The following is a 15,051-nucleotide window of genomic DNA, read 5'->3' on the forward strand; positions in this document are numbered from 1 at the left end:
CAACCTTCAGAAGCAAGGACTGAACAGGGCGATGGACTACTTTATCCTGATGGAGGATCATGAAAGGCGACAGTCAGGAAAGAGCCGCGAGTTCCGACACCCTACGGATGGAAGCGATTGCCATTTAAAAAGGTCACCTTGTAGGAAAGGAAGCAAAGCGACACCTGCTGCAAAGGCTCAAACAGTGAAGACTGGAGAGCGCCGAGCACCAGATTAAGATCCCAAGGATTCATTGGAGAATGGAAAGAGGGGGCAGCGTGCACGACCCCCTGCAGAAAGGTCCGAACTGCAGAAAGCGAAGCCAAGTTACGCTGAAAAAGAATGGCAAGAGCCAAAAATTGCCCTTTGAGAGAGTCAAGAGCCAGCCCCAAGTCCATGCCCAACTGCAAGAAAGAAAAGAGTTGAGGCAAGGATAAACTAATGGGAGACAGCTGGTGACCCTTGCACCAACTAAAGTAGGACTTCCAGGTCTGGTGGTAGATTCGGGAAGAGGACGGCTTTCTGGCACGAATCATGGTCTGGACAACAGCATTCGAGAAACACCGAGCCCTTAGTACGGTGGCTTCAACAGCCATGCCGTTAAATATAGCGACCCTAAATTCGGGTGGAAGATCAGTCCCTGCGACTAGAGGTCCTCCAAAAGAGGAAGACGCCAGGGTTCTTCGGCGAGGAGTGTGACTAGAGATGCGTGCCACATCCGGTGTGGCCAATTGGGGGCCACGATAATGAATGGCAGACCTTCAGACCTGATCTTCCGGTGGAGAAGTGGAATGAGAGGAAGAGGAGGGAACACGTAAGGAAACGTGAACTGACTCACGAGGGAGTCGCATGCCAGGGCTATAGGATCCCTGGACCACGCAACGAACCGAACGTCCCCGGAGATGGTTGGTTCAATGCAGCAGAGAGACTAATCGCTCTCAATTCCAGAATGTTGATTGGGAGGGATCACTCCTCACGTGACCACACGCCTTAAACAGATAGATTTCCAACACTCTTTCTCCCCCCCCCCCCCCCCCCCAAGCTCAGAGGCTTGTGTCTGTTGTCCGCACCGTCCAACAGAGAGGAAGGAAAGAGCGGCCCGACGTCCGCATCGGGGAAACCAACCACCACCCGAGGGCGCGGCGGGTCGGAACAGAGAGACGCACGGGCCGATCCAGCGAGGCTGGGGAATGGTCCCAAATAGAATGGCTCGCTGAAGAGTCCTGGTATGGAACTGAGCATAGGGAACTGCTTCGAAGGCAGAGACCATGAGACCGCATGCAGCGACGAATGGGAAGAGGACAGGGCCGCAACAAGGATAGAATCTGAAGATGGAGAGTGGATAGCTTCTCCGGGGACAAGAGTACCTTGGCCTGAAAGGTGTCGAGTAACATGCCCAGAAAGGTTAGCCGCTGAGATGGATAAAGACATGACTTCTGCCTGTTCAGGATCCATCCAAAGCGTTCCCCTCCTTTTTGGGGACCACAAAGATTGGAGTAGAACCCGCAGAATCTTGTGCAGGAACCGGAACAATCACTCCCTGCCGCAGAAGTGTGTGACAAGCCTGAAAAAAAGAATTTGCGGCCGAGAGAGAGGTCACGAAAGACTAGCAAAAAAAAAAAATCGGGACGGAGGGGAGGACCTGAATTCCAGCTTGTAACCCTCTGCAATGACCTCTCTCACCCATGCATCGGAGACATGAGCCAGCCAAAAATGCCGAAACAGATGAAGCCGGCCGCCCACCCGATCGGAGGACGCTGGAAGCTGTATGTCATGCAGAGGAGGTCTTCGGGTTATGGGACTTTGAGCCTTAGGGGATGCTAGGAAGGGCGAGGCTTGAAGGCAGGCCTGCGCTTCTGATCCGGGGTAGACATGCCGGTTGGCCGCGTGCGGCTGGAAAAACTCTGAAAGGGGCGAAAAAGAGGTTTCTGCTTTTTTGACTTGCCAAAACGAACCCTGCTCTGTAGTAAATGAGTGCTCTTACCACCTGTAGCATCAAAAATGATTTCATCCAGATGTTTTCCAAAAAGTCAGCTGCCAGTAAAGGGAAGGGCCGTCAGGGTCCGCTTGGAAGCATTATCTGCCGTCCAGCAGGAGAGCCAAAGAGTACGGCGTATAGCCACCAAAATGGCTGACGAGCGGGCCATAAGCCTGGCCGCGTCCAGAGAGGCTTCACAAATATACGCACTGGCATGGGAGAGCTGCAGGGCAATATCGGAAAGTTCCCCCGGAAGCTGACGTAAATTATTTGCCCACTCACCCACAGCTTTACTCACCCATGTAGAGGCAAAGACCGGTCGCAGTGCTGTGCCCACTGCTTCAAAGGAGGATTTTGCAAAAGATTCAAATTTTTATCCCTGATAGAAAAAGAAGCCCCATCCGCCATCGGCAAAGTGGTATGTTTTGCCAAGCGGGATACTGGCGGGTCAACTATAGGTGAGGACGACTACTTAGTCAAATCCTCCGGAAATGGATAAAGGACGTCTAAAGCGCTTTAGCAAGGCAAAACGTTTATCAGGAAAATTCCACTCCTTGGAAAGAGGAATCAAAATCCTGGTGGTTGGGGAAACATTTGGGCGAGTGACGGGACCTCCTAAAGGAAAAACCCAAGCCGGCCAATAAGGGTGCGGAGTCCTCAATCTGTAAGGTCTCTATAACAGCTGTAATGAGATTGTCCACCATGGAGGACAGCTTTGACGACTGACCCTCAGGAGAGACCAAATACTCATCTGAAAACCTCTCCTCGAAACATGAGTCTTCCACGGAGGACACGGAGTGAGACTCTCTGGGAGGAGGCGGAGAGGCAGAGGAAATGGGAGACACAGACACCCTTTTGGGGGAGGATGGTATGGCCCGTTTAGCAGGACGGCCGCAATGGGAACGAGCCCCTGGATCCCCAGAGTCGGACTGGTCAGAGGACGGCCTTGCGGACAAACGCCCCAGTATTTCCGCAATGGCCTTGTTGGTATGGGAGACGTCCTGTACAATCCTTGACAGGGAAGAAAAATTAGCAGACCTGCAAAGCAGGGAGGTCTGCCTCCTACAGACACTAAGCAAAAACAGATTTAGCTTAGTCCCTGTGAGAAGGGTATAACTTTTGTTCTTAGTGTCCGCCTCCTAGTGCCAATAGCTATACCATGGTCAAGCCTGTGTCCCCCCCATTGATACGGTTGAGAAATTTAATTTTGTTTCATATTTTTGTTTTCTTTAAATATTTTTAAAAATGGATTTCAACATCCTTTTTTTTAGTCCCCTCAGGGCAGGGATAAGCAACCTTTGGCACTCCAGCTGCTGTGAAACTACAACGCCCAGTATGCACACTTACTCGGCTGTTCTTTTAACTCCCATAGAAGTCAATAGAACATTCTGGGAGTTGCTGATCCCTGCCTTAGGGACAATCAGCAATTTATTTTTAAGGTGTTATTTCTAGTTTTAGATAACCAACAAAAAACTAAAAAATTTTTACAATTTGCTGCACAATTACTGTAATATATTAGTATCATTGCACAACTTATTCTAAACTTAAACCAAGAATAAAGACTACTCGTGCTCCTTCACACAAGTGTCCACAAGTATTCGTATATAACCCACAGAACCATCCAAATAAACCGATAGTACACATACACATCCATTCACTCATACAGTACGTCACACATTCAGGTGCATCCATGTCCACTTCCAACTCAAGGAACTCGATACACTTCATAGATCAGTAATTTGCTCAGCAGTGACATCCATCTACAATCAATGAGTATGATAGGACTAGTAACATAGCAGGCCTTCAGTTACAGCAACCCGCAAATGTGTTTCAGGGGTGCTGATCAGAGGGAACGCTCTCCCTCCCTCAAACATTCTGTGGCTCCTATTGATTAAAAAGCCAGGATCAGAGTCATCTCCAATCCCGGCTGCTGCGGGAAGGCATCAGCCATGTGTAGGCACAGTCACTGAACCTACTCCACACACTCCTTAACAGGTCGTTTATAAGAGATTACGCCCAGGTACGCAAGGGGGCTAAAAGAAAAGAAAAAAAAATCTTCCTCATAACAAGTAGAAATGAAAAAAGTTTATCCTTATTTTATTCTCATTATATAAAATAAGTGAAGCGGAAAAGGGAAGAAAAGTTCAAAATCTAATACAATTTCATTGCTTGTATAATTTAGACGTCATTTTGGAAGCTGTTTTTAATGACAATTACCTGTGAGGAACCTCTCTCGTTCTTTGCCATTTAAAGGTTTTTTGGAGGCCGCAGCTTCATCTTCTACAGTGGCAACATAATCCAGTAGGCGAGAAACCAGCATGACCACCCAGCTTATCAACGGAATGTCTAGGACACCTATAAAAAAGAGATCAACAAACACTATAACTGAATTAAGCAAATGGATTGTAACACTGTTATAGTAAAAGAGTAATACTAATCATTACTTTGTAGACTGTGAGCACATTATATACAAATATTCTATAACCATCCTTTTTTCTCGTTAATGGCATTGGGGGACACAATACCATGGGTATATGCCCAGCTACCACTAGGAGGCACTAGATATCAAAAAAGGTTGGCTCTGCCCAGGTGGGCTATACCCTCTCCACAGCACTAGGCTATTCAGTTTTAGTCTAGTGTCTGTAGGATGCAGACCTGACCTGCTTTTTTTCCTGCAGGTCTTGCTGCTATTTTATTAATTAATTTTTCCATCTTAATTTTTTTCTCTCTTCTGCAGGTTTTCACATGCTGCAGGCGGGTGCTCCATCGTGGGCTGCCACTTTAGCTGCACCCCCTGTGGGCACGTACTCAGGTACCTCGCCGGTCACCCAGTCCCCATTGACTGCATCCGCAGTGGCATGCCGGCATTCCCACGGTCCCCGTGTGGAGTCGATGGGGTGACCCTACGGCGCCCGAAGACATCGGACGGTGAGTATTTCTCCTGCGTCCCTGTTCCAGAGTTAGTGGGAGTCCAGGGTGAAAAGTCCCCTGTTGTGGCCAGGGGGTGGGATCCATCCCTTCTCTCCCAGGTGGGGGAAGGGGGGAATTCTCTCTCTGGGAGAGGGACCTTCCTCTCTTCCTTACTCCCTTTCATTTCTCTTGGTCATTCCTCTTCCTTTGCGGCCTCCCCCAATCCACTCCCCGGCCTCCCATCTACTTTAGTCCCCGGCTTCTGCCGGGACTAGGCCACGTTTTCCCTGGCCCGCCCGCCCTGGTGCTCCTTTTGCCCTGTTTTCCCCATCCCTGAGCATCGCTCCCCCTCAGGAGCCCCCCTCACCGGTTTTCTTCATTCCGGAGGGCCCCCGGTCTCCTGCGTCCCTGTCCCAGAGTTAGTGGGTGTCCCGGGTTAGGTCCCCTGTCGTGGCCTGGGATGGCATCCACTTAATCGGGGGTCCGGGGTGCTACTCCCACTTCTCCCCCAGGCGGGGAGGTATATTTCCCTCTGGGAAAGTATGGGGGGGAATGTTTCATTTAGTCTCCAACCTGAAGTCCGTTTTAGGCATATTAGAGACCATAAAAGGTGAGATAGACCGGAGCGTGGTCCGAGAGAAGTATCTTCCCAATTTGGGATGAGATACAATACTGAAGAGATTGTGTAGTAACAAAGATATAGTCCAACCTTTGGTAGGAGTGATGGGCAGAGGAGAAGTAGGAATAATCTTTTTTCATTGGAGTGCATTGCTCTCCAAGAGTCGATGGAACCCTGACGGGAGAGTGCATTTTTTAAGCTCAAAAAAATAAAAATTAAAAAAAAATAATGGGTTTTGGGGGTGACAGAACCCATTTAACATAAAATCTCCCAATAAGGGACATATGAACTGGGGGAAGGTGTCTATATTGGGTGACCAGTGGCCCTAATGAGCCAGCTATTATGGGGTACATTAATTCTCAGATCTAAGGGTAGTAGAGGGCAAAAAGAGAACAAAATTTGAAAGAAGAAAAAAGGTGGAAAATTGGAAAGATAGGCAAGTAATAGTTGTACTGCTCGCAAAATCCACAGGGTGGCATTATTTCATTTGAATTCAATTTGATTCAGCAATATACAAACAGTACGTAATATATGTAAATCTACCGTTTTAGGAGGGGAAAAAGTATAAGCTAAGGTAAAGAGAAAGGACGAGATCAGAACAAGAGGGGGAAGAGAATTAAACGGTTATAGTGCAAAAACCTCAGGTAAGGCATATATAACGGACCAGAAATATCTACTGATAGGTAGTATGCATGGTCCTCTCACTAATAGTTCAGATGGATTGTTAAGTGATGTCGGCAATCCGGTCTCCCCGATTGTTGCCTGGTTCTTCAGGAAGGTAATTGACCCGGGGTCTTCTTGGAAGATGGTCGCTTGGAGGATCTTTCTTGCCAGGTGTTTTGCATAGGCAAAGGAGGTAAGGATGCCAGGTTCTGTGTAGGACACCAATCTGGGATATCAAGATGTTGAATATCCAGTACCTCATATACCCTCTGTAAATCTGTGTGTGCCCGGATGACTTGTTTCCGGAGCGGTGTGTTAATTAGCAGACCGAATGGGTGAAGCCACCGGTATGTCAGTTTCTTTTGCTGAAAAATATCCAGGAGTGGTTTCAGATGTCGCCTCTTCTTCAGGGCCATGGGCGACAAATCTTGGTATAGTGCTATGATAGAGCCTTCAATATCTGCCATCTTGTTGTTACGAGCCGCCGACAGGATTTGCTCTTTTATCGAGAATCTGGACATGCGGCAAATAACATCCCTAGGGGGGTCCTGTGACTTTGGCATCGGTCGCAGAGCTCTATGGATTCTATCCATCTGAATCAGTTCAAGAGTCGTCTGGCACAAGGCGGGAAAAGAAGGATTCCACCTCTTGTTTCAGGGACTCCTGCGTAACAGATTCAAGGACCCCCTTCACCCTTATGTTATTTCTGCATCCTCTGTTATCCTAATCTTCTGTTAGGGCATACATATAGTTAATATGAGCCTGTGCATTGTCCATATTAGTTGACACTTGTTCCCCAAATTCTATTATGGTGTGCTGCGTAGCTTCCAGTTCATCTGTTTTGGCACTCAGTTGGCGCACATCTGACGAATAGGCTCCAAGTCATTGTTCAGGAGGTCTCTCAAAGACTCTGGATAGAGGCAAGTCATCTCCCTCTCCGGTCTCCTCCGGATCGCTTTCTCCCTCCCACTCCGATTCAGCCTCCTTACTTGCCTTTGAAGCAGCTAGGTGTGCGGTCGCCATCTTGGATTCGGAGCGAGCCTCAGATTTCCTCATGAATCTGTCTAAATCACTTTGGTTGGAAGAGAGTTTCAGCTTCCCTGGGGTGTCTTTGGGTCTCTCTCTGCCGATTTTCCCCATTTTTCGCTTTGCAAATATCTTTAATATGCTCAGAGGGGCACGGTCTGTAGCAGAGCTCTTCACACAGCCTGCATCCGGCTCGTCCGCTAGACTCCGTCCCCCTGACAGGCTCCCTCTGAATGTAAATTAGAGCCCTATTAGGCTGAACGATATTTGGGACAATTATATGGAGCAAGCGTTCAAAGGAATGCTTGTTTCCGATAACTGGATCGTATAATCGTGCAGCCGATAAACAAGCAAATGTTCACTGGTTGGCTGACTGGCATCTGATCAGGATGAAGGATTATCTGCACCACATCTCCGTGTAATCAAGAATGTGCTGCAGATAATCAATAGAACTGAAGTGACCGCAGTCATTCCTCCGACATTCACTTTCCACCTGTGTAATAGGCCAATGCAAATTTAAGTTGATGAATGCATTAATCATCCACAGGCGCTCGCCCTGCCTAAACATTGGGCAGTGTAATACGACCTTAGGTCATACCACAAACAATCACTCAAGGCAGGCAATCCCCTTTGACACATTCTACAATGTTCATTTAATATAAACGGAAATAGAAGAAAATGCTGTTACCTTCAACACGTCGGTACACAGGAAGATGTGGTTGTAGAGGTGATAACAGACTGTCTAGAAGATTTAATAAGCTTTCAAGGACTCCACTGTTACTAAGTGATCTTTGGCCTATGCAAGAAAGCAGCATAAAGACTCTGGGGGGGAAAAAAAGTGAAAAATAAGCAAAGCTAAACATATACCCTTAATGATTTTCTGCTCTAAAATTCTTCTACAAATGTATTTTCTATTGGGATTAAATATAGTAAAATTGATGGGAAACTTGTCCCAACAGAGGTTAACAGTGAGATGGGTTGAATTTTGCTAAACGGGATTAAGAGTCACTTTTACATCCATAGGCTGCAAAGAGTGTCCGCACCAGAATCTGCACAGAATTTGACATGAAGCTAAGATTTTTAATTTTGCAGCAAGTCAATTTATGTTGCAATAAGCAAAATGTGTGAGCTGTGAAAAATCTGCAGTGGACTGGCTATGGGTAGCCATCCTTTCCAATACATACTTAATTACTATATCTGCTATGAATCAGATTAATAAACAAAAAATACTAGCTGCAATAATAATGTATAAGTGCGATAAGCAGATAAAGCCATACCGATCTTGAGGGAAGATCAGAAGCTGCTCCGAGTTGTAAAGTTCCTGCAGTACATTGGAAAGAAATTGACCCCACCACCTCTCTGCACCGCAAAGCTGCACCAGAAGAAGGCCAGTGTGCAGCCGAATCTTTGGGGTTCCACTTATACACAAGTGCTTGAAGAGCTCTTCACAAGCCTGAGCATGGAAAGTGTTCTGGAGCACCGCTGGCACAGAATGTCCTGCAAGGAAATGGAAAGATTCTTCCAATAAGAGACCAGGTTTGTCTATAACCAGAAAATTTCACTTTAATGAACAATGCCGTAGATGGATTGCCAAAGAGAGCCAGAGAAAACCTCAAGACACAGATTATAAAATACAAGTGAAAATTGCTTTATGGCATGAAACAGGGTGAGGAGCAACAGCTCATGGAATATGAACCCAGTGCAAGATCTTCAGCTCTAAAATTGTAATACTTTGGTACAATTTTTGGACAGCGTTAACATATACACTACTCTACACAGTAAGAATAAAGCGTTCTTATGAAAGGCTTTAAAGGGATACAGGCACTAACCATTTGAAGAGTGAAGGAGGCTAAGCAAAGTGTCCAGAAGGTAACGGATGATTGTGCGAAGCTGCTCAGTTGAAGATGTGTGAATGAGCTCTCTACAGTCAAACTGTTCTATCAAGGTTTTCCTGCTCACGCCGAGGGCAACTTTAAGCCTCTGAACTGCATGATGAGCCAGGTTCAGCTGGAGTTGAAGCTGGATGCAGTCTTGATAAGCAGAAAACACTCTGCTGTCCTCCTCAACAGCTTTGTCTGGCTTTCTTAGAAAATATTGTGCGTTGTTGGCACTGTTCAGAGGGGGGAGGTCAATACTTTGCAGCAGAGTCTCTAATCGATGGCAGGCCAAATTATACCTATGGAATAATGAGAAAAGCAGACAGTTTAATGTATTAATCCTATCGAACAATTTAGAAAGGAAAAGCAGAGCACTGTGAAAGCACTGGAAGAACTAACCTGCACTGGATATCTTCCTGAAGAGCCACCATCATGGTGAGATGCTGGTCAATCTCTGGCTGACTTGAGGACTCACTTTCACCTCTGAGTGGGTCATGCATTAGTTTCAGTTCACTTTCCCAAGGTAAAATATAGGTATGGCCATAATAAAAGCCCAGTGGGATCTTTGCCCGGGCATTTGTACTTCCATATCGTCCAATGACTGTAATCTAGAAGAATATGAAGTGTGGTAAATAACTACATTACTGTGGGTTGTCATACACTGAAATATTAGGCTATTTTCACACCTGCAGGCAGACAACGCTGAGAATCGGCCAGACTAATACCACTGCACGCAGAGTAGTGGCCGGATCTCTGCTGGACCCAATTATAGTCAATGGGGTTCTGCAGGAAGATTCTAATATCCGTTAATGCAAAATCCGGAGAACTCCGCCAGGCTGTTATCTACCGGAACAGCCTGCCAGAGTTCCCTGCCGCAGGTGTGAAACCTTAATTCTGAAAGTCTAAAGGAGAATTCACATGTGCAGGTAAAATCCATATTAGGTTACAGCACAAAGTAAGTGGATGAGATTTTCCATGATTTTCTTATTTCCATGAGGAATTAAAGCATGCAGATGTTTTAGTTCTGCAGCATGTGAATGATGCTGTGGATTTGTTGCAAATTTTGAAATCCGTGGTGAATCAGCGGGAACAATGCACAAAAAAACAGAAGATGACTGACCCAGCACGGACTAAGCACATAGGATAATTTTCACACTTCCAACCAAAAAACACTTTCGATAATGTCAACTACAATAAATCTAGGCTTAATCTTTACCTTCATGAACCTGCAAACCGGTGGAGGTAACAAATCATGTAATATGAGTGAATGGGTGCTGATGTCAGTTGCAACGACTAATCTTCTACCATCAACTTCTTCGCCTAAGCTCCAAATGTCAATTGATAAAGAGGCCAAATCACCACAGGTGGGAATAAGAATATCTGTAAGGAGCACAGGCCTGCCAAAATCTAAAGTCACAAATCTTCGAGCACCTGAGGACACAAAAACGGAAATTAGCACAAATGACATTACAATGCATCACGTTCTTCAGAATCAAGTCTGAACATACTCCTCTAGATAGCTGTCATGCTTCCAATCTTCCCATAAACATATAAGCTTGACTCAGCTGAGTGTGCATGCGTCCTCAATAGAGAGGAGTAAAGGTGGATTTAGGCACCAATAATCGTCCAGATTATCGTATCAAGTGATCCTGTCGTTCATGCAGATGCCACCGATCATGGCATTGAGCAGCTGATCTTGTAGTCTAATCAGCGACCTGCTGCTCAGAAGCCATGATTCTGTATGAGGGATCGCTATAGCGTTCCCCCGTCCTCATACAGTGAAGGAGATCGCTGCATGTAAATGCGCGGTCGCCTTCACTAGACGAGCAGCCAACTGTCGGGAAGGAAAGCATCCTTCCTGACAACCAGCCACTCAGTGTATATCCACTGTAAGCTGCAGCCAGACAACAGCTTATCTTACTTCAAAACACAAGGATCGGGCATGTGGAAATTCAAAATGCCTAACACTTCAGTTCCTCGACATCTGCGTTGTTGGGAGAGTCAGGACACCACAATGCACATCAGATGGTTGGCTGCCCCAACAAAAATGTTCAGTTTCTCTCAAACCAAACAGTCCTAAGTATTACCATGCTGCTCTTACCAGAATGCATTCTTTCAATAATAATGGACTGATGAGGCGGTGGCTGCAGGAAATGAGAAGCGTGGGAGATGGCCAGAGCAAGACCTGAGCCCAGTTGGGTCTGAAATAGAACAAGTTAAAAAAAAAATTGATTTCCTAGCTGCATACACACAGAGGAGGGAAAAAAAAAAAACAGATAAAGTTGTCCACCAATTAAAACATTATGAAAATAATGTGGATAAAAGAGATATAAAATTTTAGTTAAAATAAATTACTGTATTGAAAGGGGTTATCTGGGATAATTAGAACTGCAGGGGCAGGCAAAATTTGAACAGAACACCTTTTAAAAAGCCCTCCACTCCAGCACCGCAGCTCTTGGTCTCTGCCCTCAAGTGCGCAAGAACAGCACGTCACTGCTAGTGCTTGGCTGTAGCTGTCTTGGGGCCAAGAAGGGGTCCTTCTCATTTCTGGTGCAGAAGGAGCACCAGGAGCCATCGTGTTGGACAGAGGGGAGGGGGTGCTAAAAGCTGAGCAAGGTTTTTTTCCTTTCTATTATTAAAATACACTGATGCCCACCCCTGGAGTTTTAATTACCCGGGAAAACCACTTTAAAATGCTTAGTTGAATTAAACATTTGAACTAAAAATATGATAAACAGTTATTTACCCCTCTAGATTTGCTAGCGTTTTTGCCATGTCCTGCAAGAATGGCAGGAGGAGAATCAATAACTGCGCCAGGGAACAACTGAGCGAGTTCAGCATTGATGGCGGCTGATACGGCTTCATTAGGTGGTGTGAGTGGCGGCGTCATGAAGAGAGGAGTCGTTTTTGGGGTGGGAGGGATGACATCAGATGGATGGATAAAGAATCCCGGTGCAGCCACAGGGTTGGAAGGCACAGAGTTGTGAACTGGGCCCACCGCAGAGGCAGCTGCGGCAGCGGCTGCTGTGGTCTGATGCAATTTGGCCTCCAGTTTCGCCTTCTGGAAAGAATAAATCGTTATAATAAATCATTACATTAAAACTTCAGCATACACAAATGCACCATGCATTTAACATGTAAATTTATTTTTGCAAAATAAATGCTCCAAAAACTATACACATTTCATACATGCAAAAATACATTATACACTGCTCAAAAAAATAAAGGGAACACAAAAATAACACATCCTAGATCTGAATTAAATATTCTTCTGAAATACTTTGTTCTTTACATAGTTGAATGTGCTGACAACAAAATCGCACAAAAATTTAAAAAAATGGAAATCTAATTTTTCAACCCATGGAGGTCTGGATTTGGAGTCACACTCAAAATTAAAGTGGAAAAACACACTACAGGCTGATCCAACTTTAATGTAATGTCCTTAAAACAAGTCAAAATGAGGCTCAGTAGTGTGTGTGGCCTCCACGTGCCTGTATGACCTCCCTACAACGCCTGTGCATGCTCCTGAGGGATCTCCTCCCAGACCTGGACTAAAGCATCTGCCAACTCCTGGACAGTCTGTGGTGCAACGTTGGTGGATAGAGCGAGACATGATGTCCCAGATGTGCTCAATTGGATTCAGGTCTGGGGAACGGGCGGGCCAGTCCATAGCATCAATGCCTTTGTCTTGCAGGAACTGCTGACACACTCCAGCCACATGAGGTCTAGCATTGTCTTGCATTAGGAGGAACCCAGGGCCAACCGCACCAGCATATGGTCTCAAAAGGGGTCTGAGGATCTCATCTCTGTACCTAATGGCAGTCAGGCTACCTCTGGCGAGCACATGGAGGGCTGTGCGGCCCTCCAAAGAAATGCCACCCCACACCATTACTGACCCAATGCCAAACCGGTCATGCTGGAGGATGTTGCAGGCAGCAGAACGTTCTCCACGGCGTCTCCAGACTCTGTCACGTCTGTCACATGTGCTTAGTGTGAACCTGCTTTCATCTGTGAAGAGCACAGGGCGCAAGTGGCGAATTTGCCAATCTTGGTGTTCTCTGGCAAATGCCAAACGTCCTGCACGGTGTTGGGCTGTAAGCACAACCCCCACCTGTGGACGTCGGGCCCTAATATCACCCTCATGGAGTCTGTTTCTGACCGTTTGAGCAGACACATGCACATTTGTGGCCTGCTGGAGGTCATTTTGCAGGGCTCTGGCAGTGCTCCTCCTGTTCCTCCTTGCACAAAGGCGGAGCTAGCGGTCCTGCTGCTGGGTTGTTGCCCTCCTACGGCCTCCTCCACGTCTCCTGATGTACTGGCCTGTCTCCTGGTAGCGCCTCCATGCTCTGGACACTATGCTGACAGACACAGCAAACTTTCTTGCCACAGCTCGCATTGATGTGCCATCCTGGATAAGCTGCACTACCTGAGCCACTTGTGTGGGTTGTAGGGTTGTTGCGGGTATCGAAATTTCGATACCCAATCGATACTTTTGTCCCGGTATCGATACGATACCGGGATTTCCGTTTTTTCGATACTGGGCTGCGCTTCTGCGCAGTCTAGTATCTCTGAACATGAGCGCGCTGCTATCGGCGCGCTCATGTTCTCTCTCAGCAGCACGGGGAGAAGGAAGCTGTCCTCCCTCCCCCTGTGCTGCTGCCGCTGCCACCAATGAGGAGAGAGGGGGGGAGGAGGGGCGGGCGCACTGCGCCACCAATGATAGGATTATTTCCACACAGAGCGGCGCCCAGCGATGTCTCAGCACTCACCATTAGTCCTGGGCGCCGCTCCGTTCGCCCCCAGTGCCCCATTACTGTCTCCTCTCCTGCTCCACATGCTGCGGATTACTATCGGAGCGATGGGAGGAGACATCAGCTTCACTAGTGGGCGTTCCCTCCCCCTGTGCTGCTGCCGCTGCCACCAATGAGAAGAGAGGGGCGGAGGAGGGGCGGCAATGAGAAGAGAGGGGCGGAGGAGGGGCGGCAATGAGAAGAGAGGGGGTGGAGGAGGGGCGGCAATGAGAAGAGAGGGGCGGAGGAGGGGCGGGCGCACTGCGCCCCCAATGATAGGATTACTATCGGAGCGATGGGAGGAGACATCAGCTTCACTAGTGGGCGTTCCTTTTCCCTGCGCTGCGATTGGACAGCGCTACAGCCAGGGAGAAGGAACGCCCACTAGTGAAGCTGATGTCTCCTCCCATCGCTCTGATAGTAATCAGCAGCATGTGGAGCAGGAGAGGAGACAGTAATGGGGCACTGCGGGCGAACGGAGCGGCGCCCAGGACTAAATGGTGAGTGCTGAGACATCGCTGGGCGCCGCTCTGTGTGGCCTAATAGTGAAAGTCTGGACTCATATACAGTAGTCAGTCTTTAACACATACAGGAGGCGGGTGCCGGCAGCAGAATCGCATTGCCGGCACCCTGCCCCTGACAGGGAGCTGCGATCAGCGGCAGTTAACTGCCGCTGATCTGCTAGTACCCGCCTCCTGTATAAAGGGGTAAAATCATTGGTGGCACAGTGCGCCGGCCCCTCTCAACCCTCCAGTATTAAAATCATTGGTGGCAGTGGCCACAGGGACCTCTCCACTCCCCCTCATTGGTGGTGCAGTGGCAGCTTCTGATCGGAGCCCCAGCTGTGTAAGCCTGGGGCTCCGATCGGTTACCATGGCAGCCAGGACACTACAGAAGCCCTGGTTGCCATGGTAACATCCCTGATGCTGTGTGCACAAAGCACAGAGCAGCAGGGACAGTGTGGAGTCCTATTCACCCTGATAGAGATCTATCAGGGTGAATAGGAAAAGGGATGAAAGATCCCAGGTTCTAGCCCCTAAGGGGGGAAATAGTTATTAAATAAAAAGTGAAAAAAAAAAAAAACACTAAAATATGAAGTATAAATCACCCCCCTTTTCCCAATTTCACATATAAAATATATAAATAAACATATTACATCGCCACGTCAGAAAAGTCCAAACTATTAAAATATAAAAAAAAAATCTAGGT

At 47.3% G+C, this 15,051-nt stretch overlaps 1 protein-coding gene across 10 annotated transcripts in view; it reads right to left on the bottom strand.

Annotated features, from left to right (window-relative positions):
• Positions 1-15,051, bottom strand: part of BIRC6 (baculoviral IAP repeat containing 6) — a 312,461-nt gene that overhangs the window by 167,988 nt on the left and 129,422 nt on the right. For 8 of the 10 annotated variants that reach the window (XR_005778475.1, XM_040429565.1, XM_040429563.1 and 5 more), the window contains 8 exons: positions 11,799-12,113; positions 11,154-11,253; positions 10,269-10,483; positions 9,452-9,660; positions 9,005-9,351; positions 8,453-8,672; positions 7,864-7,997; positions 4,175-4,312 (listed from right to left, as the gene is read on the bottom strand). Coding sequence is in view for 9 of the 10 variants with exons in the window: in XM_040429565.1 (XP_040285499.1) it covers positions 4,175-4,312; positions 7,864-7,997; positions 8,453-8,672; positions 9,005-9,351; positions 9,452-9,660; positions 10,269-10,483; positions 11,154-11,253; positions 11,799-12,113 (1,678 nt within the window). In the remaining variant the exon portion in view is untranslated. The remainder of the gene's footprint in view (positions 1-4,174; positions 4,313-7,863; positions 7,998-8,452; positions 8,673-9,004; positions 9,352-9,451; positions 9,661-10,268; positions 10,484-11,153; positions 11,254-11,798; positions 12,114-15,051) is intronic. The other 2 variants (XM_040429564.1, XM_040429557.1) reach the window with 1 other exon arrangement.

The sequence above is a fragment of the Bufo bufo genome, chromosome 4, assembly GCF_905171765.1.
Source record: "Bufo bufo chromosome 4, aBufBuf1.1, whole genome shotgun sequence".
Lineage (NCBI taxonomy): Eukaryota > Metazoa > Chordata > Amphibia > Anura > Bufonidae > Bufo > Bufo bufo.